This window comes from Ursus arctos, unplaced genomic scaffold (assembly GCF_023065955.2).
Source record: "Ursus arctos isolate Adak ecotype North America unplaced genomic scaffold, UrsArc2.0 scaffold_30, whole genome shotgun sequence".
NCBI classification, from domain to species: Eukaryota; Metazoa; Chordata; class Mammalia; order Carnivora; family Ursidae; genus Ursus; species Ursus arctos.
Window position 1 is genome coordinate 12,813,741 of NW_026622986.1, and position 23,044 is coordinate 12,836,784.

The following is a 23,044-nucleotide window of genomic DNA, read 5'->3' on the forward strand; positions in this document are numbered from 1 at the left end:
TATTTCTTCCTATGAGATTGATAAAATGAACAATGTTGATAATATCCAGATTTCAGCAGGAGTGAGTAAGAAAAACGGGCCCTGTCATGCTCAGAAGGTTAGGATGTAAACTGGTATGGCCAAATTGGGGGACAATTTAACAAGATCTATTCAAATATAAAGGGGAATGCCCTTTCATTTCAAATGGCAGTTCCACATTTAGCAGTCTACCCCACAAAAATATTTGCTCATATGCACAATATTTTTTGCAAGAGCAAAATATTGCAATAACTTCTAGTCATCTGTGGTAGGGAATGGTTAAATGAATCATTACGCCCATGGAGTGGAGCGCTCTGTGCAGCCATTCCGTGGCTGTCATGTATCCATCCATATGTCTGGACATAGAAAGACCCCAAGATACTATGTTAAGAAAAGAAGAAGTTCATGGAACAGTGTTCACAGTAAAATCTCATTCATATTTTAAAAATTGTATACATGTATGTATGTGGGTATGTCTACACATACATATGTATATAAATGTTCACCCAGAAACATTTGGAATACTTCCAAACTATTAACAATGGTACTTCCAGGGAAAAGAGCGGAATTAGAAAAAGGAGCGTGGAAGAAGATTTTCATTTTATTATATATATGTATAATACATTGTTTTTAAAGTTACAATGAATAGGTTTTATTTTTGCAGTTTAAAAGAAATGACTTTGAAAATCCGGAAGAAAGTATCTTACAAGAAAAAAACCGTACAACCGTCTTTAAAGGAGGAGTTGTGCACCAAGGTGTAGTGATTCTGCCCTCTACTCTTTATTCACTAACCTGGTAAAGAATTATAGAATGTGAAGGTTAAAAAAAAAAAAAAAGAGTAATAGGGCGAATTTGTAATTGAAGTGTAACCAGATATGTAGATTAGAGGTTGCAGGGCTCACAACGCGCAAAATACATGGAGGAGAGGTTTCTGTCTCCATGGCAACACTGCCAGCACTGAAGAGAAAGCATGAAAGGAATCTTTTTTTTCTCAGGGAGAAGTGCATGAAGTGTGTGCTAATTTACTGAGCATCAAATGTACCTCTGATTGTTCATCCTGAGGAGGACTTTCTCTTTTTTAATGCTCCATCATGAAATCCACCACTGAGTTGGAATGGCAAAAGCCAAAATGAAGTTTCTGCCTAGGTGGTCAGTCCCTGCAGCAGGAAGGGCGTCTCAAGGTCAGCCAGTCAGCTCTGGCCCTGGGAGTCCATGTACAAGGCCAGAACAGCACTATGATATTCCACTCCATGTCTGGGTCTGCGGCACACCGTTTTGTCTTGAGTGTGCTCTTTTACCTCTAAAAATGCCAGCGTGACATGATAGATGCTTAAAGAAGTTACCTGAAATTCAATATTTTTTGGCTAATATGTAATCCTTCGTTGTGCCATCAAGGACAACCTTGAAAAATTATTAGCTGTCAACTCAGTTAAGGTTATTTTTTTCCTTCTCTTTCAGACATCTCGAGATCTGGCATGTTTTATACAGTTTGAAAATGTCAACATCTACTATGGGATTCAGTGTAAAATGAAATATAAAGCACCCACTGACTACTGCTTTGTTTTAAAGGTATGTCATAAGAAGTCCTTGATTTAGATTTGTGAGCAATTCGAGTTAATATTTCCTATTAAGGGAAAAAAATGTTAAATGTCATATAATAAACCACAAGTGTACCATAATAATTTTTTCATTTTAAGCCAAAATAGGAAAGGTGGAAGCATTTCTACCCTCAGTTCCTGTTTCTGAATCTAAAACTCTATAATGAATCTGTCCAGGCTTGAAAACTCTCCATTTTGAACAAATCTGATTTACAGTTTTTCAGTTCTTTATTGGACCATAATTCTGCTGTAAGAAGTTTTTAGAAATTAGGAACTTCACAAGATTTCCTAGAAAAATAGAGAAAATACAAAAAATAGGGGAAAAAACACCTTTGTCTAAAAATAGAATTACTGGGTCTTGAAACTTTTTAAGGTGTATATTATCAAAAGGCAATTATCAGGTGTTTGGTGAGGTTTACATTAGCACCATATTTTGGAAGTTTGGGCAAAAATAACTGTTTTCTGCCAAATGAACAACTGACTCCTAGAAATGGATTCAGGGAATTTACATAGCTGTTCTGACCATACCGTTGCCTCAAACACCATAAATTCCTTTCCCTTCTCAGCCCCTCAATCACGTCTCACACCAGAGAGTGCTGAGTATCTAATTCATAAGTATGGCGCAAGGCTGTGTGCAGAGTTTCTCCTGACAGTCAGGTTCCTCACATTCCATCTGGGATGGAAGTCTGTGGAGCAGGTGTTGATAAGACCAGGTTCCTGGTGAGATCCTTTTATAGGTCAGCCACCCACCCGCCCCCCAAGGAAGAACCCCATCACCATGTTTCTAGAAATGTATGCTGCCAGACTCCACGTGCGTGCCCATGTACTCCATAGCAAAGCTGACACTCTCCTAAGGAAGTGGTTCGAAGTCTATACTGTAGGTTTACATCATTTTCATAAGTGGAGGACAGCACTTAACATTTAATGTGTATGTATTGCACGGTGCACTGGGTGTTATACGCAAATAATGAATCGTGGAACATTGCATCAAAAACTGGGGATGTACTGTATGGTGACTAACAAAATAAAAATTATAAAAAAAAATTTAATGTGTATAGCAAACTTATTCTTTGTCCAGGACCACATCATTAGAGATGACCGTGTACCCACTCTGTCATTTCAGAGGTGTCCACACTAATGTGGCATTGTCATGTATCTGTTACTACAGGAGTTGGGTGTCCCCTAGACCAAAACAGTCCCAAAACCCTGATTGACTGCAGACAGCCTGGGCATTCATCCATTCATTCATTTACTCCATATTGATTGAATGCCCCCTCCCTGCTAGGTGCTAGGAATACAGAAGTAAACCAAACTTAAAATAATCCCTGTTCTCATGGAGTTTATATTCAGTGTGAGGGAAATGGCAATAAACAAACAAAAAAAAATGTGATATCAGGTAATGCTAGGGTTCTGGATAAATATGAAGCAGGGTAGGGGACAGAGTGTGCCAGGACCAGGGCTTCTTTAAATGGGTTGGTCAGGGAAACAGTCTCTGAGGGAATGACATGTAACAAAAGATGTGAGTAAAGTGAGGAAGGAAGAAATACCCAGGGAAGAGCATTCCAGAAACAAGAACAGCAAGTGCAAAGGCCCTGAGGTAGGGGCCCATTTGGGTCAGAAGGAAGAGAGATGAGGAGAATGTCCTGCCTACTTCAGGTTCCCACATCCTCTTTTCTCCTGGCATAGACAGGGCAGTGAGAATAATAACAAACACTTACTTAGCATCTATAATGCAATGTTTTAAGCACTTTACATACATTAACACATTTAATCCTCTTACCAACCTTTTGAGGTAAGAGCCACAATTCTCCCCAAAATATAGATGTGGAAACTGAGCACAGAGACTCCCCAACCAGCAAGTGGCTGAACCAGGATAAGAAACCAGCCAGTAGGTGCACCTGGGTTAAGCATCTGACTCTCGATTTCAGCTCAGGTCTTGATCTCAGGGTCATGAATTTAAGCCTACATTGGGCTCCATGCTGGCTGTGGAGCCTACTTAAAGAAAGCAGCCAGGTGGTGGCTCAGGGGCCCCTCTCAAGACTGCTATTTGCTAGGATGCAAAATCTCTGCCCTGTGCCACCCCTGCCACCAGCTGGCCTGAACTGTGTCTTCATTGTGTTCCTCTGACTCCACGGCCCTTGTTTGGAATTCTGAGACCCTGAGAAATTGCCAGACCAGAGGCCCTCATTTCCAAGTGTGCATTCCAGTGCCCACATCTCTTTAGCAGGCAGAAGATTTTGGAGGAGGTTCTGAAATGCTGGTCAGTAACTGGCTTACTTAGACTCACGGTAGAAATACAAGTTCCAAATCCCTGGACCCACTGACTCAAAACACTTAAGGATGGGGCCCAGGAATCTTTGCTTTCCCTAAGCACAGCCAAGTTTTACACTCAGAGCATTAGAATGTGTCCTACCTCTAAGCATCCACAGTCTGGGCTTAGCTGGTAATAGAATACACTTTAGAGTGGACAATTGGAATGACAGTTGTCAGGAGGGAACAGAGGTTCCAACCCCAGGGCTGGGGCCCAGAGGCTAAAGCAAGGATGTCTGGGGAGAGAAAGACAAGATCCCAGACCCAGAGGGAACCTCTGGGTTCCCAGGATGAGGTTTAGACACAGCGAGCGGGACAGGAACTCAGTTTCTTATGCCAACTCACAAGTTTGGAAGTAGGTCCTGGAATCATGGTTTGAATGATCTGACCTGGGTTGCTGGTTACCCTGGGCTGCACCAACGTGTCCGTAGGGTTGGTTCCTTTTGGAGGGCTCTGAGGGAAAAATCTGTTCCATGCTTCTCTCCTAGCTTCTGTCAATTTCCAGAAATCCTTGGCATTCCTTGTCTTATAGCTGCATAACGACAATCTCTGCCTCTATATCACATGCCCTCCGCTCTCTGCTTGTCTGTGTTTCTTCTCTTCCCACAAGGACACCAGTCATATTGGATTAAGGCCCACCCTAATCAAAGCATGTCCTCATCTTAACTAGATTATGTCTACAAAGATCCTATTTACAATAAGGTCACTTTCACAGGTACCAGCGGTTAGGACTACAACATATCTTTAGAGGGGACACAGTTAAACCCATAATACACACCTACTCTTAAACTAGAAATAGAGAAATCATCCCGGAAGTCCCTTCTGTTCCCTTTCTTGTCCAGTCCATCATCAAGCTCTGATTTTCCATCAGAGACATCTCTCATCCAGCCCTCTCTGTCTGTCCTTCCTCCTCACTCCAGGCCCATCTTCAACATAACTGCCGGTTGCTGCCTATATCCCTCTGCTTTTCTGAAATGTCTGATGCCTACAGGACAATGTCCAGATGCTAGCTTGACACCATGCCCTGGACTCTGACTCCAGCTCATTTTCTGCCTCTCCTTTCCATGGCTCCCAGACCTTAACCACACAGAATTTCTAGATGTGCCTCAGATGGGATTGAGTGATAGAATACACTTCTTCCAAAGAGCCTTTCTCATTCTGTTTTCAAACTTTTACTATGAATTTCACCACGTCATAGGGTAATCATATATTTGTTGACATATGTCTCCTCCAGCAACATCCCCAGCCACCACTTCCTAATTATGGTGTGAGCCTCTTACTCATCCTTAATTAATGAGGGGTATATTTCTTAGCACCCCAAGGTATTTGGTGAATTTGCAGGTCCTTAGTTCAGCCACTCCTTCGGCCTTTGGCTTAATCTATCTCGACCCAGTTTTCTCATTTGTAACACATAGTTACCCCAGTTTAGAGGATCTGTAAGATCCTTTTTAACAGCAGTGTTCTGCAGTTGCCCTGCCCCTTGTGCACTGCGCTGCATGAAAGAGCTTCTCTCTTTCAGGAACAATCCAACCAATTGCACAAGAGTCTGGCCAGTGGTACTGAACCAGCAGTATTTTTTTCTTAAACCCCTTTGCAAATAATTTTTCAGTAAAAGGCTCAGTTAGGGAGGAAACCCGTTGGCAAGGCCGTAAGCCATGACTGGAAAACAAGCACAGTGACTTAGTGTGTGACGTCCCGGGAGCCAGAAAGGAGCCTTGTGCCCACTAGATAACTCATCTTAAAACCATCAAATCTGAGTATTGCATGCAACCTCGGAGGTCATCGGATGCTGACTCTCCCATGTACATTTGTAGTATGCGTGTAGTGTAAGCAAGTCAGTGAGAATGAACCAAGTTCTGTATGTTTACGTCATCGTCATAGGAGGAGCCATTGTTAGAATTCAAGTTCAAGAGTTCTTGCCTCTGTTTTATCCTCAAGCCCCATTATATTCAATGGAATAACCACATTTTACTCTATTTGGATAAATAACATACTTAAGAAATCATTTATTGTGCTGTTTAAGTGGGTACCTCTACACTTCATTGCAAGCACAATGTGACGTGTAGTCTGCTGTTAGAAACCTGGCTCTCATGAGGCATGAACCAAAACACAAACGAAAAATATTTTAATATACCAAGCCCAAGGTAACAATGTTAACTTTTAAAATTTCTCAGGAAAAAAAATATAACAACTGCTTTCTAAGAAAAATGATAAGCATTAAGTTGCTGAAGGGACCCAAGTTTGCCCCTTTTACATGACCGTCAACGAGAATGCGTTGCAAGTTAGGGAGCTGTGTTTCTGGTACTGAAAGCCAAGAACTTTGGTTTGGCTTTGCAGGTTTTATTGTTGGAGGGAGTGCTGCAGGCATTTGTGGAATGTTACATTCTATCCAGGAAATAAGTCACTTGTCATCAATATGACCTTCCAGTTAATTAATGTTACAAATCCACTTTTGCTGTTGGGCCACATTATCTGAGTTGATGGAGAGTTTCCATTTTAAAGGCCTCCACAGAGGATGATCATTGGGGTTACATTTATAATAAAGCTAAAAGCTAACATTCAGAATTAATGAGGAAGCATTGAACCCCAGTAATGGGGGAAATGTGCAGCAGCCACTCAGAAGTATATGCTGCCATCTGACGGCCAGAATGGAAAACTACGGCAACACTGGGGAGCCCAATGGTGTCACCTTGGGGGGGGGAAACCTAAGAGCATTCTTCAAGTGATACGGATGCAAATTCTCAGAGCCGAAGGACCTTAACAAAGGGAATGGTCCCTTTACGGAGAAAAGTATGAAGGTGGTCTTTCCTCAACTGGGCCAAAAGGCCAAAAGGAAGAATTCTTTACAATTTCTGAATTTTTCTGTGGTATCTTTAAAGTTTGGAATTATTTTGGAATTAATATAAATACAGAAATTCTAGGTAGAAGGACAAGAGACCCCCAAGATTCTAGGGGACGATGGCATAAAAAATATACGGTAACTTCTCGGGGCCTCAGTTTTCTCATTTGTAAAACCAAAACTTACTAACCTCTCATCAAGCTCTTAGAGTCTGTAGGGGTCTTATCCTTTCTGGGCAATGACAGCAGTGCCACTGAGTTGTGGGAAAGATCAGCAGGGTGACTAGTCCAGATGCCTCTTCTCAGATTCAAACTGACGTTCAGAGGCACAATGCCTTTGACTTAGATCAGCTTTGAAAATAGCCATTTCCTTGACCGTCAGTGACGAAGCCAAAAGCAAAAGTGAAGGGGAGAGGTCTGTGTGATACTCTAAGAGAGGAACTGACAGCTGCCCCAGAAGACAGCTTCCCACTCTCTTGGCATTCCATTTTACTACCAGTTTGTCCCCATTCTGTCAGGATTACCAAACTCCTCTGAGAGGTGCAGACAGAAGAGTTGGTCTTACACACACACACATGAACACACAATGGTTATGGTTGTGATTATTTTTCTATATAATAAAACTTATTAAAAATGATCATGACCCAGAGTGCCTGGGTGTCTCAGGCAGTTAAGCCTCCGACCCTTGTTTTCAGCTCAGGTCATGATCTCAGGATCCTGGGATGGAACCCCGCCTGGGGCTCCACACTCAGCCGGGAGTCTGCTGCTCTGCCTTTCTCTCCCTCTCCCTCTGCCCTTCCCCCCACTTATGTGTGCTCTCTCTCAAATAAATAAATAAATCTTTTTTAAAAAAATGATAACGACCCATGAAAATTCACGTGGCACTTAGAATCTAGATTTTGTTGCCTGCCCCTCACCTTGTAGCCATAAGACTTCTGGCTGAACAAAAATGTTGCTCTTGTTTATTTTCTTCAACAAGTATTTACACCTCTGTACCAGAATACAGATCGTGCGCCAGGCTAGTGCTAAGCCCTGCGGGTCTTCAGCACTGAATGACAAACATGGTCCCCACCCTCACGGAGCACACAGTCTATTGGAGACAGACACACACAACAGAAATTACAAGGGCAATGAGGATTAAGAAAGAGGGGCCCAGGGCGATCTGATGACCAGGGACCGGTGTCTCTCTCTCCTCTTCATGCCTGCCGGTATCCCTGCTCTCTCTGGCTGTGAGATCCTGGAAGGCCCGGATCCTAGTGCAGCACCTCAAGCCATTGCCACATGAGAATAGACAGAATATTCCTTCTCTGGGCCATCCCTCCAGAGGCCAAAATGGCCAGTTTGGGTAGGAGAAGACAATTAAGAATAGGTAAAACCCTGAATTCCTGGTAACAGAAATACCCCTGGGTCTGACTGGGAGTCACGGAGCGTTAATTCTGTGACATAAGAATTACATCAGGTAAGGTCTCTTATCTGACAAATGGAGACACAATTCGGATTTCTAGTGGGAAAGGAGACATGGTGTATGTGAAGGCTTTCAAAGGGTAAAAAAGCAGAAGAGAAAATTATTATTGATTATATAGTAAGAAATGCTTATGATAAATCATGTCACAGGTTTCTTAAATCCTTTCAAAATTTAGTCCATTTAAAAGTACCCCTGTTCCTCATGAGGTTGAGCCCTGCGTTGGGCTCCACTTTTAGCAGGGAGCAGGTAGTGGGGTGTCTGCTTGAGATTCTCTCTCCCCCTCCCTCTGCCCCTCAACTCTTTCTCTCTACCTCTCAAAATTAAATAAATAAAATATTTTTAAAATAATAAAATAAACATAAAAAAATAAAAGTGCTCCTATTCCTAATCCTAAAATTGCTACCAGCAATTTTCCACCATCTCGGGAAATCACATACATTGTTAAGTTAAAAAAAAAATTGAAAGATGTTAATAAATAAAGAGTTTATAAATGGTCTTTGAAATTACTTTTTTCTAGCATCCCCAAATTCAGAAGGAGTCCCAGTATATCAAATATCTCTGCTGTGACGACGCGAGAACCCTAAACCAATGGGTCATGGGAATAAGGATTGCCAAGGTGAGAGAGCATTTGGACCCACCCTGTCTTGAGCTGCGTGCCAGCGTCCTGACCTGGGTGCAGTCTCTGTGCTACTTGGAAATGGCTTACCCATCCTAATGGGTCAGTGCTTCAGGTGCTGTCTTACTTACTTGCCCACAGGGTTCTTTTAATAGGTGAGAGTGATAGAAACATGACCTCTCCAACGACCTGAGAATCAAGGGTTTACTCTCCCATGAGACTTCTCAGATCTTTATTTACTCGTGGAGAGCTTTGCATATGTAGTATGTAATTAAGAAACACAACACATAACCTGTGGTAGATTTACGTGAAGACCTACGTAATCAGAACTGGGTGGCAAAAGCCCTCCTCTAACATCTAGGTAAAAGTATTAAGTGACTCTGCTTTTCTGGAAAATCACTTAACATGAGAAAACAATCTAGGGATTTTTTATTGAAATATACTTTAAAAACAACTCAGGAAAGAAGTAAAAAGTAGTTATAAAGTACTTTTTTTCCTCAATATGTATATGGCAATTGGGTGCAGAATTTGGGATAAATGGATTTCTTTCTTGGTTCTTTTGTGTTCTCTCCCCAGTACGGAAAGACTCTCTATGATAACTATCAGCGAGCTATGGAGAGGGCCGGGCTCGCCTCCCGGTGGTCAAACCTGGGCACTGTCAACGCGGCTCCGCCAGCCCCATCCTCTACAGGTATGGTGCAAAGAGGAAATCCTCATGCTTGCTCAAAGCTCAGAGTTCATGTGCAGACTTAGCCAACACGTTTTATAAAAATGGAACTTTGTTGGCTCAAGATCTCCACACACACACACACCTGTATCTATTTCTTTAGAAGTGATTCTTAGCAAGGCTTCAACCACTTTTCTCATGATATGCTTGTGGATTAGAGAATGATCACCGGTGTAGGGTGAGCTGGTCAAGTACCATGTCTCATCAGAGTATCAAGGCGACATTTGTTCAAAGCTCCGTTAGCACCCAGTAGACAGCCCACACAAAGGACGAGATCATTCCCTGCTGTTTTGCCTCATGGTATCATGGCCAGAGCCTCGTACCCAACCCTGGACATCACCTTCTGTGGTAACATAACAGCTTCTTGTTTGTGTTTTTGAGGAGGACACAACATTGAGAGAGGAAGTGGGTACAGGCATCATTTTACATAGACTATTTCTGGTTCTTACACCAGCCCTGCGAAGTATAGATTATTATCCACACTCTACAGCTGAGGAAGTTCTGAAGCTGGGATAAGTGTCTAGTGCCTTCTCTGTGGCTGAGCTGTAATTCAAACACATTGTCTTTATGATAAATAATGGTTGAAAGAAAAGGAACCATTTACATCAGGAAAGTTCTGGTCGTTGTCCTTCAGTGTTAGAGAATGGTCATATCAAAGGCCAGTATATATGTTCTTTGCAGCTCAAAGGGTAAAAGCAGCTTGAAAGTGTAGAAGGTACAATACAGCAGATTTGACCCCACATTTAAAGATATTTTCATTAGATGTGTCCAGTCTGGCTGCTCTGTGTACAGTGAGTTTCTGGAAGTGTTTATGCCGAATAAAACTGTTTTCTGCAAAGCACTTAACCACGATTTGTAGTTATTTTATGTATTCATGATCGTGTTTGGTGCCTGTTTTCTCCACTGGACTCTAAGTCTCCAAAGAACAAAGGACCACTTCACCACGTTGCACATTGTGTTCCCAGAGTTTCCAAGTCTGGCAGATAGTAAATATTTATTGAGTTACTAAATAAAGGGTTGCTGAGGTTGGTTGGGAGTTGGGTTTCCTAATTCTATCAGTCTTCAGCTTGGGAGTGAAACACCACTTGGAGTTCTTGGCTGTCAAGTTTCCCCTTCTTAAAATGGAGTCACTGTTCGAGATGAGGCATCCTGAGACCATCTCCCCGAGGCGCACGGCCTCTTTTCCAGTAAAGGCTCCTGAGTTATTTCTGAGGCAGATCCTGTGGCCTCAGGTCTTACTCACTGCAGGTGAGCCTATAAGGCTCTAAGTCCTTTGATTCAAGGGAACACTAAGATGAGTTTCCTTTCCAAAGAATGTTTTCTTCTGAGCATTTTTCTCTGAAATTGGGATCACTTGCTTTAGCAGATAGCTCTGTTTCTTACCAGCTAATGATTCTAGTTATTTTTCGCAAGCATTGGAGTATCAGCCATTTCCCAGAATGAAGCAACTTGTGTATTGTATACTGACAATCATCTTGTTACCCAGACAGGTTTCTTAGCCTGGCTCTGGCTGAGTGAGGTATCGGTCAGGAAGTTGGGGTTTTGTGGTCAGCGGCCAGGAAGAGCCATATCCAGTCAGGTGCTCAGAGGATCATCTTTGACATCAGCTGTTCGTTCAAATCATTCGGATCACAAACTGTCTCTGTGGTTCAGTAAGAAATATATCTGGTCTTTGGCCTCAGTTCCTGACATAGCCTCAAGAGCCCAAGGAATTTCCTGAGGTGACTCATGGTGGACCCCTTGGTAGCTTTAGAATGGAGGTTGGTCACCACAGAGCTCGGGACATCACCCACAACTGGGCCTTTAATACTGCCTATTGATCTTACTTCAGTTCTCTAGACTAGCAGTTCTCAGCCAACGGTGACCTTGCCCCCTAGGGAAGATTTGGCAATGTCTAGAAACAATTTTGGTTGTCACGCCTTGGGGGAAATGTTTATGACATCTAAAGGGTAGAGGCTAGGGATGCTCCCTGTTCTAAAATGCACAGGACAGCCCCCCCACACAACAAAAAATTTTCCAGTCCCAGATGTCAATAAGGTTGAGAAAACCTATTCCTGTCAATGTAATTCCTAGTTTTCTCACGGTCTCAATGTTCTTCATTCTCCTCAGACTTCCAAACTCCAAATCCTTCACTCTCAGCAGAGAAAATGGAACTATCAAATGGGAACTCTTTTGACTTCCCACCACCAAACCCAACAACTTCCCTGCATCGGCACCCATCCTAGCCTGCATCCATTATGTCACCTCCCAACAAGGGCCAGTCCTTCCATGCGTGCTCTGGTTCCCTACTCCAACACCAGTATCACTGCAGTATCACTCTGATGCCCACCACTGGAGTTAGCTCAGACCCCACAGGTCAAGGGCACCATTCCCAACAAAGCTGCCTTCGTCAGTTGCCAGCCATACTTCTGACCTACTGGCTATAATTTTAGAGGTTCCCACTACCCCTTCAGCTTCAGCAGTTCACTAGAATAACTCACAGAACTCAGGAAAGTGCTATCCTTATTATTATAATTTTATTATAAATGATACATATCAGGAGCAGCCAAATAAAAAGACACACAGAGCGAGGTCTAGGAGGGTCCTGCCTGCAGAGCTGCTTTGTCCTCTCCTTGACCACATGATTGATTTCAGTGCCTCCACCGAGGTTGGGTTAGCTCAAAGCCCCCAACCCTCTAATCACCTGTTAGTGTTCCTGATAGCCAACCCACATCCCAAGCCATCTTGTCAGCATAAACTCAGATGTGATCCTAGGAGTTCATTGAATAGCAAAGACATTCCAATCACCTGGGAAACACCAAGGGTTTTAAAAGTTCTGTGCCAGGAACCCAGGACAAAGACTGGACAGATGCTTTATTATACCATCCTCTTCTGCTCTACTGGGTCCTTCTCATCAACACTGCTCCCTTCTTCAAGCAAGTAAGTTTTAAAACCCTCCTATGACTCCACATCTCCCTATAGCTACTGCCCCCCCAACAACCAAACTATTCTAAAGGGTGGACCACATATGCTGCCTCCACTTTTCTACCCTCACTCACTCTTCCACCCATTTCAGGCAAGCTTCTGCCTCTAATACCCCATGGAGAAGGCTCTTGCCAATCCCACCAGTGGCCTCCGTGTTACTAAATGCAGGTATTATAAACCCGTCTTCTTATCTGACATTTCAGCAGCATCAACACGATTGACCACTCCTCCCTGAAACAGTCTTGTCTATTGGCTTTCCAAATACCACACGCTCCGAATCTTCCATCCCACCCTCAACTTCTCTGCTCACTCTTTTCTAACCTCCCTCCCTATGCCACCTTACATTGCCCACAACCCAGTCAATCCTAATCCTGTTCTCATGTTATACTGTCTCTCTAAGTGGTCTAAATCTGCTCCCGGCACCATCTGTGTGCTGATCACCCACAAATATATAAATCCAACCCAGACTTCTCTGTTGACCTCCAAAACCATGTATCCAACTGTCTGCTCAGTGGCTCCACTTGGATACATCAGACTCAATATCTGTAATACTGACTCATCATCTTACCCTCCAGACCTGCTCTTCCATTGTTGTTCTCAAGTTTCTGTAGATAAGAATCATCATCTGCCCAGTTGCTCATGCAGGACACATGCAAGAAAAGCTCACTCATGCCCAAATCCAATCACCCCCAAATCCTGTTGATTCTACCTTCTAAATATTGGTCAAATTTGTACAGGTGTATTTATCTCCGTTCCCATCAAACCCAAGCCGCCATGATCTTTCACTTGGCCTCTAGTGATGGTGGTGGTGTACGAGCTCAACTCCCTACATTTGCGGACTTCTCTCCCTCCCTGAGTCACCTTTCTAAATGTAAATGTGATTTCTCCCCTACGGGTAACATTTCAGAAGCTTCCCACTGCCCTTGGACAAAGTCCCAAATCCTTAGCAAGGCCAACCAAGCCTGCATAATAGGAGCCTTGCCCAGCTCTGCTGCCTCTTTCCCCACCTGTGTCTTCCTGTTCCCGGCTAGTGGGCCACTTGTTTTTCCTAGTTCTTCAAAGCCCCAAACACCTTCTTTTCTTAAGGGCTTCAGATGCTGTTCCCTCTGTGATATTTTTTCTTTCATGAGGCTAATTCCTTCCTATCCTCAGGTCTACAATGAATTGTCCTTTATAAGCCAGTCATAATTAATAACCTGTTTGATTAGTTTAGAACTGTTTTCTCCTCTGGACATTGAAGGAAATCATAAGGTGTTTCTGCTATGTTTTCCCAACTGAAAAAACAGGGAGGCATTGTTCTGTATCCAAAGTGCTTAACAAGTAATTTTTTCTTGGTAAATGACAGCTTTTTTCTTTTTCACATTAGAGAAGAGCCATAGACGGGATTTTTTTTAGCACTTATTAAATCAATTTGACTTTAGCAGCTGTTTTTAGTCAGGACTCTTCACTTGGCAGTTGACAGAAATCCAACTCAGTTTGTTTTAAGCAACAAAGAGTGGGGGGGAGATATTTATTAAGGCACAAAACTTAGGAGGTCCAGGGTAAGTTGCTTTCAGGCACAGCAGGATCCAGGTGTGTAATTGATGTCATCAAGATACGGTTTCTTTCTTAAGCACTATCCCCATAAGGTGGCAGCCAGTGATTCTCTAGGCTTATGTTTTTCACACAGCTAGAAATATTAGTGCAAATAGAATGCCCCATCTCTGAAAAAGCTCTGGGAGGGCTCTGCTTTGTGCCCATTCCTAACAATCTCACTGTGCCCGAGAGGTTGCTACCCTCTGACTTGCCAGGTCAAGTGGGAGGATTGGCCTTTCACAAACCATGTGAGTTAAGAATGAGGGGCGTGGGGTTTGGTCCTCTTTTCAGAATACACTTGAGTCCTGTAAAGCATTTGGGGCTCATATTTGTTTAATCAACTTCCAACCCCTAGTTCGTCTGAGGACTGCTAAAGAGACAGTGGGAGAGACTATATTGCTACTTGATGGCTGGGACTGTTAATACAGTGAGCCCAGACAACCTAGATCCCAAGTCAGTAGCACCTACAAAATATATGGGTTATGTGGGTACCCATGGGTTGTCCCAGGATGGGGCAGAGAGCCCACGGAAACAATTGGATTTCCCGGTACATGGGAAGACAGCAGCTTGGAGCATTCAGGATATTATTATTTGTTTGTTCTCACAGACAGATTAAAGACCAGGACATCCTAGTTAACATAAAAACACACACGGTGTGGGTGAGAAATCAGCCTGTGTATGTGTTTAGACAAAAGAAGCAAAAACAAACTACAATTTGTGCCCTTCAGAGGAATTTCCCCCAATGGTCTTCAGGATTCAGCTTCAGTTTCTGTTCGCTTTGTACAAAGGTGTTTATATATGAAGAAAGGATTTGAATACATGTAAGAAAATCTTAAGTATAAACATCCTAGGGCTTTGAGATGTTTAGACCTGTTGCTTCCTGACCTCCAGAGCAAAGCTATGGCTAATTAGAGACGTTTAATAAGCCTTAGAGCTAGAGAAATGCACATTTACGGGGCACATCAGTATGTCCTGGCAGCGCTGCGTGGGGTGCTGAGGAGGGCAAGCCAAGGTCCGCTCAGAACAGAGATGGCTGTCCTTGCCAAATGAGGAATGTGGATTTTATAATAAAACACTGGCAGTAGAGAAAATGGTTATAGCCTGTTCCGATATTTCACCTGCACAAATCAACACAAATATCTTTTTTATTCTGAAGTCGTTTCAAACACGCAGAAAAGGTGCAAGAATAGTACAAGGAACCCTTTCCCCAGATCACCAGTAGTGAGTGTTTGTCCTATTGGCCTTATCATTTCTCTCTCAGACTCCCACTTCTCTATATGTGATCCACACACATGTTTTTTCCAAACCACTTGAGAGTAGACTGACTACCCCTCCGTCTTCCCTTCGTGGTTCCTAAAATCAAGGCTATTCTCTTACCAACTGTGGTACAGTTATCAAATCTAGGAAATGTAATATTAATATTATCGAAAGCACAGTCGTGTTCCAGTTTTCCCAGTTGTGTCAGTGGTGCCTGCGCTAGCAGCGTGTTTCCTGGCACAGGCCCCCCCGAGGATGGTGTATGGCATTTACTTACCATGGCTCCTTAGTTCCCTTTCATCTGGAACGTTCCCCCAGCCTTTCTCCATCAGGACATTAACAGTTTTTTAAGAATAAGGGTCATTTATTTTACAGAACACTCCTCAGTTTGGATGTGTCTGGTGTTTCCTTATGATTCGTTTCAGGTAGTGCATTTTTGGAGGGAATCCTGCACGAGGGCTGCGTGTCCTCCTCAGGGTATCATGATCGGAGGCATACGATGTCTGTTTGCCCCTCATTGGAAACATTCATTTTGACCACTTGGTTAATGTGTTGTCTGATTTCTCTCCTGTACAGATTTTTCATCTGGTATTTAATAATTTGTGGAGAGATACTTTGAAGCCCTGTTAATATCCTATTCCTCATCAAACACTCCCTTCTTCCAATCTCAACTTCTAAACAGCCTTCTTTGAGTTGTTATGTAGATGAATGGGTTTCTCAAACTATTGGGAAAATATTTGAAGAAGCAAGCAAGCGGTCATGTCATAAATATTTGACAGAACTGCTGGCACGAAGCATAGCTTAGTCTCTGAGTTCACTCAGTGAGAAGACCTCTTGTCATCGTGGGCCAGGTGGAAGTTCGGTCATTGGAGAAATGGCTTTCATGTGTGGAGAGATGGCCATTCTTTCCAGGATGTTCTCTAAGGAGCAATAGAGATCCACATACATCTGAAGAAACCTAACAGATTCCCTCAAAACTGTGAAACCTCAGTTAGTCTCACTTTTGTGACAAACGGTAAATTAAAAGGCAGGAAAATAAAATAAGTGCTTATCAGAACTTTCTGGAAGAAAATCTATTCCAGGGTATCTCAGGGGTCTGCACATGTTGCTCAGTCCCCTCTGTCTATTATTTTTGGGCCCATAGTACGTTTTGTTGAGAAATAATGTTCGAAAGTTGTTCCTGTACACAGCACAGTATGAAACTAGAAACATACGTTTCAGAAAAATCTTCAACAACAGGAATTTTTTAAACATTTTTTCAAAGTATAGTCTCCACTTATCAAAAAGCTTTTGAGGGGCACCTGGGTGGCTCAATCAGTTAAGTGTCTGACTTTTTTTTTTTTTTAAGATTTTATTTATTCATTTGACAGAGAGACAGCCAGCAAGAGAGGGAACACAAGCAAGGGGAGTGGGAGAGGGAGAAGCAGGCTTCCCATAGGAACAGGGAGTCCAATGCTTGGATCGATCCCAGGACTCTGGGATCACACCCTGAGCCAAGGCAGACGCTTAACGACTGAGCCACCCAGGCGCCCCATAAGTGTCCGACTTTTGATTCTGGCTCAGGTCATGATCTCAGGGTTTTTTAGATCAAGCCTGGTGTAGAGCTTTGGGCTGGGTGTAGAGCCTGCTTAAGATTCTCTCTCTGCCCCTCCCTCCCTACTCTTCCTCTCTAAACAAAAACAAACAAACAAACAAAGGCTTTTGAAAGCAGAACATACTATTCTCTAGGCCCCTAGTTAATTCAGATGTCGTAGCCTATATAAAGCATTCACTTTTCCGAACCTTTGCTGAATCCCATGAAGTATTGCCATAGAACCTCAGACTTTCTGTTAAGGCCTATGTACCTATGACTCCTTGTCTTTTGCTTTCGAAATATAGAAACTACTGTATGTTTTTAGATGAACTTGCAAGAATGTTGACTATGCCCTACCCACCCTTCTTTTCTTTCTTCCCCCTTCTCAGGACTTAAAACAGGCACCACCCAGGCCAATGGTCAGATTCCCCAGGCTGCACATTCTGTAAGTGCTGTTCTCGAAGAAGCCCAGAGGCATGCAGAAACAACTCAGGTAAGGCCACAGACTAACTGGCATCCTTCTCAGCCTGTCTCCGGTAAGCCCATATACTAAACCATTAGCAGTGTCCAATAACTGTTCCTCTAAAAAGAGAAAATCTAGTTCCAGCAACTGAGAAGTCACTATAATTTCATTTAGATAATTACCTTTTCTTTTTCAACTTAGAGTTATACAGGCTAGAATGAAAAGTTAAAGCCAACTGTTAACACATTGCTCCAGAAAAATGTAAGAATTTTTTTTTAATACTGATGCCTGGTAAATATTTTTAATTCAGCTACATTGATTTTGGCTGAAGGGACCTTCTTGGTTTAAGCAAGTGGTTTTAGCATTCTGAAAGTGGACCCTGAGTTTTAAGCCCTTGGGATTTTTACTTATCTTTTTCTGAATAAATTAGAGCATCCAGTTAGAAGCCCTATAGTAAATGCTAGCTAAGCCCCAAAACCAGATTAGAAGACTACTAAAAATGTTCTATTAGAAAATATGCATTTTATATTTTTCTGTTAACATTCTACATACATCCTCAGAGTGATGGAGAAGAAAACACATTTTAAAATCATAGCCAAATTGATATAACATCCTCCATAACTTTTTTTTTCAGTAGAGAAGATTAATGATTTATTTAATCTGAAAACTGTAGCTTAAAGTTGTAATCTAGTTACTAGTTTAATTGGTAACATCTCAACGGGCTATTCTGTTGAATATCTTCCACATGTGATTCAAACAGCCATGAAAAATTTTACCTTCCCTTATTTTTCACTTTATTCCCCCCTTTCATTTTGTCCATCAGCCAGTGGTGGGAACAATTAAATCTTGTATTTATTTAAATTGTTATAATTTTGGAAAACTGTTGTCGAGCATTAAAAGTTGTGTTTCTCTAATATTCTCATGAGCTTCTCGAGTCTGACATCAGGCACTGTACCTTCAGCTCTAATTATTTCTATGGTTCCTGTAATGCCAACTGAAAAGAAACACTCGAAAATGCTGAAAACAACAAAAGGATCCCAAAATAGAAATCACTTCGTTTTGTGTGAACATCAATTCCCAAACTTCCTTTTCAGAATTTTTTTTAAGGACATCACTAGTCAACTAGCTTATCATGCCAAGCAAATAAACTAAATAAAATAGAAAATCATAAGGCACTTTGTAGGAAAAAAAACAAACAAACATAACTTCTAAATTTAATCGTCAGTGGTAAAAGGTTGTTAAGCAAAAGGAAAAAAATGGAAGCCCGATAAATTGTAAATTGCAATGATAACTAGAACTAAAACAGAGGGTTTCAGCTAAGCTGCCTGAAATTCCTGTAGAAGTTGCATTGTATAAATGTAATTTACTATTATTATGTATTCCACTGTTGGCAGAAAAAGGACTGTGCCTCTCTTAGCCTTTGGCCAAGTCTGGTGTTCTGTTTTCCACCAGTAGTAGCACGGGCAGCATGATTTTACTCTATAGAACCCAGCCACACATTTAGCTCATTTGATACCATCATAACCTTGAAGCATGGATAACAACAAAGCCTGCGATGCTCGTTCTATCCCTGATTAGCCAGCTGACACTCACACGGTTAAGAAAAGGTAAATGTGGACCAGGTGTGTGGATTCTTGGGCCACCCTCCACCCCCCTTGAAGTTGTCACTCCAGAAGGAGAAAAGCTTGTCATTGGCTTCTCCTTGCCAGCCCACAGTCCTGGGGAAAGGCATCTCTGTTCTCAGCACGCCAGCAATCACGCATGCAAGAGAAGGCAGAACAGTTCTTTGCAAGGAGAGTTATTCTTTGTGCCCAGACTTGTACGAAGGTTACCGATAGCCTAGAGAGAACTCTTTGTTTCATTTTTCCCCTCCCTCTTCCTTGTACTAATCAAAGGAGGACCTCTAAGCCAGGAGATTTGGGGAAGGTCTGGGGAAACTTCTTAATCACCTCTCTGCCACCGGAGGTACGATACAGAAGCAAAATAATCTTAACAGACACGTGCTCCTGACAACGAAGCTTCACAACCAGTTGGGCTGAGACTAGAAAAATGTTAAGGCTGCATATGCCTGGGACCTGCGGTGTTGGCTTGTCTTGGGAACCAAGGCATGTGTGGGAATTCCAGGAGAGCCATTCTGCTGCCATTTTGAGTTTCTTTAGGCTGAGCTTAGGGTAGGTAAAGACTGAAGTAACCCGGTAACTAGCTCAACTCTGTACCACTAAAGCTCTTCCAATGCCATGGGTAAGTCCTCTCCAAGGTGGTTGGAAGGTGATACATCTAAAGTCTAAATACAATAAACACCTCGTATTCCATTTACTGAAGACACAGATTAGCGTTAAATCATGTTATTATCGGTAATAACGTTAAGGGCCATCTGGAGTCATTCTCCTCACGCAGAACAAAGGGAGCTCATGAACCACCTGTAGTCCCAGGGCCTGAGGAAGGGAGGCTCCCCCACCCCTCGGGAGGCAGACCTCACCTTTCAATGGAAATATCATGCTCTGATTGCTCTGTTGAAGGACAAGAGGCCAGTCCTTGGTAACCACCACCCAGGAGCGCCCAGGGCCCCTCAGCTTCCCAAGTCCAGCCTGCCACCGCCCCCTCCCGTGCGACGCTCTTCGGACGTCTGCGGCAGCCCGGCGACAGTCCCCAGGGCCAAGGGCCTGAGCGGCGGCTTCCCTGCCCCGCCCGACGACTCCCTGCCGCCACCCCCGCCACCGCCGCCCCTGGACGACGAAGACCTGCCTCCGCCGCCCCCCGATTTTAACGACGCGCCCCCGGACTTCGTTCCTCCCCCACCGCCGTCGTTTGCAGGGGCTGCGGGGTCTCCGTTACCGCCCCCTCCCCCGCCCCCACCTGCACCCGAGGCCGCGAAGCCGCCCCCCGCTGGCGTTAAAAGAGCTCCAGTTCCCCCAAAGAGAAAAGAGAACCCAGGACCGCCCAGCGGGGGAGGCAGCGGAGAGCAAGATTTCATGTCCGACCTCATGAAAGCTTTGCAAAAGAAAAGAGGCAACATGTCCTAAGGGAAACGGAGAAATAGCTTCTTGTGATGGGCATAAGCATTTCTAACCTCAAGTGCGTTTTTACTACTTAATTTTCGTGACATCTTGTTGATTTTCGATAAAATATTGACATATTCAGACTAGAAATGATGTAAAACGTTTCACCGTAGCTCAAATACATTCATAACCATTAACCTAACACAGAAGTTAGAGTATCTGCATAAATGTACATATCTTTCCTGCGTCTCCACTTACGTGAATTCATCTTTCCTTTCAAGATAACTAAAATGTTTTATGTTCTTTTATTTTATTATGTTCAGAAGCATCACATTAATAAAAGTTAATTTTTTTCTTGAAGATGGTATTTCTAAAAATATCAGTGTATATAAATCTATTGTGATATCGACACCATGTTATAATACACTTGACCTTTTAAAATAGCTTTGAAAGTCGTGGGCCCTTCTAAAGTGTTGTTAATCTTCGAGATATTTTCCATCTCCACCCCCATGACCTTCAGAATTTTATGAAAAATCGGAAGAGGAAAAAGGAAAAAACAGGAGAGGCAGAGTGAATTCAGTTTCTTTGAGACTCATGGCTTGATTGATGGGGGTCCTGGACATACAATGTTTTGGTTTTGGTTTTCCAATGGCCAAATAACATAGTAATGAAGAAAAGAGATATGTAGAGTTTGGGGATTCTCTGTTATTACAGTGCTGTAAGTATCCTATAAATTAAAATTTAGAGACAGGAAAAGGCAATCGTTTATATTCTTTAACCTGGAATGTTTTCTCTCAGATAAATTCTATGCTCAATTTTAATAACCAATGTATCTTGAGTTCCTGTTACCCTATCTCACTTCTCTTTCAAATTGGCTTCTGGGAGTCCTTTTAGATTTTCTTAACTTTATTTCCATGGTTCTGTTTTATTTTTCTTTTTAATTGTGAAACACATCAAAATCTTTTTTTTTTGAAGTTTAATTAACACACAATGTTACATTAGTTTCGGGGGTACAACATTGTGATTCGAGAACTCTGTGTTACTGCTATGCTTACGACAAGCTATTACAATATCATTGACTGTATGCCCACGCTGCACCTTTTATTCCTGTGACTTATTCATCCCAGAGCTGGAAGCCTGTGTCCCCCACTCTTCACCCATTTTGCCCATCCCCCTGCCACTCCCCTCTAGCAACCATCAGTTCGTTCTCTGTATTTAAGTGTCTGTCTCTGCTTTTTATTTGTTTATTGAAATTTTTTTTTTTTTTTTTAGATTTCACATGTGAGTGAACTCTTATGGGATTTAGCTTTCTCAGACTTGTTTCACTTAGCATCATATCCTCTAGGTCTATTTATGTTGCTGCAAATGGCAAGATTTTATTCTTTTTTATGGCTAATATTCCATTGTGTATATATAGCACGTCTTCTTTATCCATTCATCTATCAATGGCCATTTAGTTGACTTCCATATCTTGGCTATTATAAATAATGCTGCAATAAACGTAGGGGTGCACGTATCTTTTAGGATTAGTATCTTCATTTTCTTTGGGTAAATAGCCAGTTGAGGAACTACTGGATCATACGGTGTTTCTGTTTTTGTTTGAGGAAACTCCATACTGTTTTCCACAGTGGCTGCACCAGTTTACCTTCCTACCAACAGTGAGCAAGGATTCTTTTTTCTCCACATCTCAAAATCTTCTTAAAGCAGGTAGAAAATAAATAATAACTCATATGTTACTTTCTGCTTAAGGAAGATGATTAATCTTATGTTTTAATATTTGGGGGAAGGTAAGCTCTAAATTGACATTGAAAACAAAAAAGCAAATTCAGACTTTAAAGCCAAAATATTTAGTAATCAAAACTGATGAAGCGCTCTATACTTTTCCTAAGCATGTTCCTAAAATAGGATAGAAGGTAAATGCTTTACATTAAATGTCTCCTCATGCACGGTAACCCTTTCCTCTTTGTTTTTGTTTTATGATATCTTTGACGTCAGATGCAGTAAAAACATAGCTTTTCTGAGACCTGGCGAAAGCTTGGTCATTATGCAGATCTCTGGGACAATACAGGAAAGATGTTAATGGCAGAATTTTCTTAAGAACTGATTTGCAGATGTAGAGCTCACAGAGGAAATGTAAAACAGAATTCTGTGGCCGCACAGAATTGTCCAGGTTGCTTCAACCTGACATAGGTTAATGAACCAAGCCTGTGAGGTTCAGGACAAAAGATTGTTCATTAGAATTACCCGGATCTTACTTTCTTTGTTCAAAATGACCACCTAGTTCGCAGATGAAGAAACGCATTAGTACTTGAGAAGAATAATTTACAATTCAGTGCCTCTACAATAAAAAAAATAACCTTTTGCTGACTTGATTTCAGAGTATAAAAACCTTAATGGCCCTTCCCAGCCATGTCTAGAGCAGGAAGCAGAAGCGTTCCCCATTCCACAGCCACAGAATCGCAAAGATGAAGGGACTGTGGAAACTGACCCACCACACTAATTAGGATTCTGACTTTATGTGACAAAACCCCTGGAGCAATCTTAGGCAAAAAATAGGACTTGATTACACAATTCAGAGCAGAATGTCAGTACCTGAGGCTACATGTGCCCCTAGACTGTTGGGCAGGGCCTAGAACTGGTG

The 23,044-nt window shown here is 42.4% G+C and overlaps 1 protein-coding gene across 3 annotated transcripts in view; it reads left to right on the forward strand.

Moving 5' to 3' along the window:
- APBB1IP (amyloid beta precursor protein binding family B member 1 interacting protein) overlaps positions 1-23,044 on the forward strand; it is a 127,026-nt gene that overhangs the window by 82,679 nt on the left and 21,303 nt on the right. For 2 of the 3 annotated variants that reach the window (XM_026490296.4, XM_026490295.4), the window contains 5 exons: positions 1,477-1,587; positions 8,747-8,845; positions 9,422-9,536; positions 17,331-17,434; positions 19,924-20,763. In XM_026490296.4, coding sequence (XP_026346081.2) covers positions 1,477-1,587; positions 8,747-8,845; positions 9,422-9,536; positions 17,331-17,434; positions 19,924-20,427 — 933 coding nt within the window. In that variant the 3' untranslated portion in view covers positions 20,428-20,763. Of the gene's footprint in view, positions 1-1,476; positions 1,588-8,746; positions 8,846-9,421; positions 9,537-17,330; positions 17,435-19,923; positions 20,764-23,044 lie in introns of those variants that run through there. The other variant, XM_057304714.1, reaches the window with a different exon arrangement.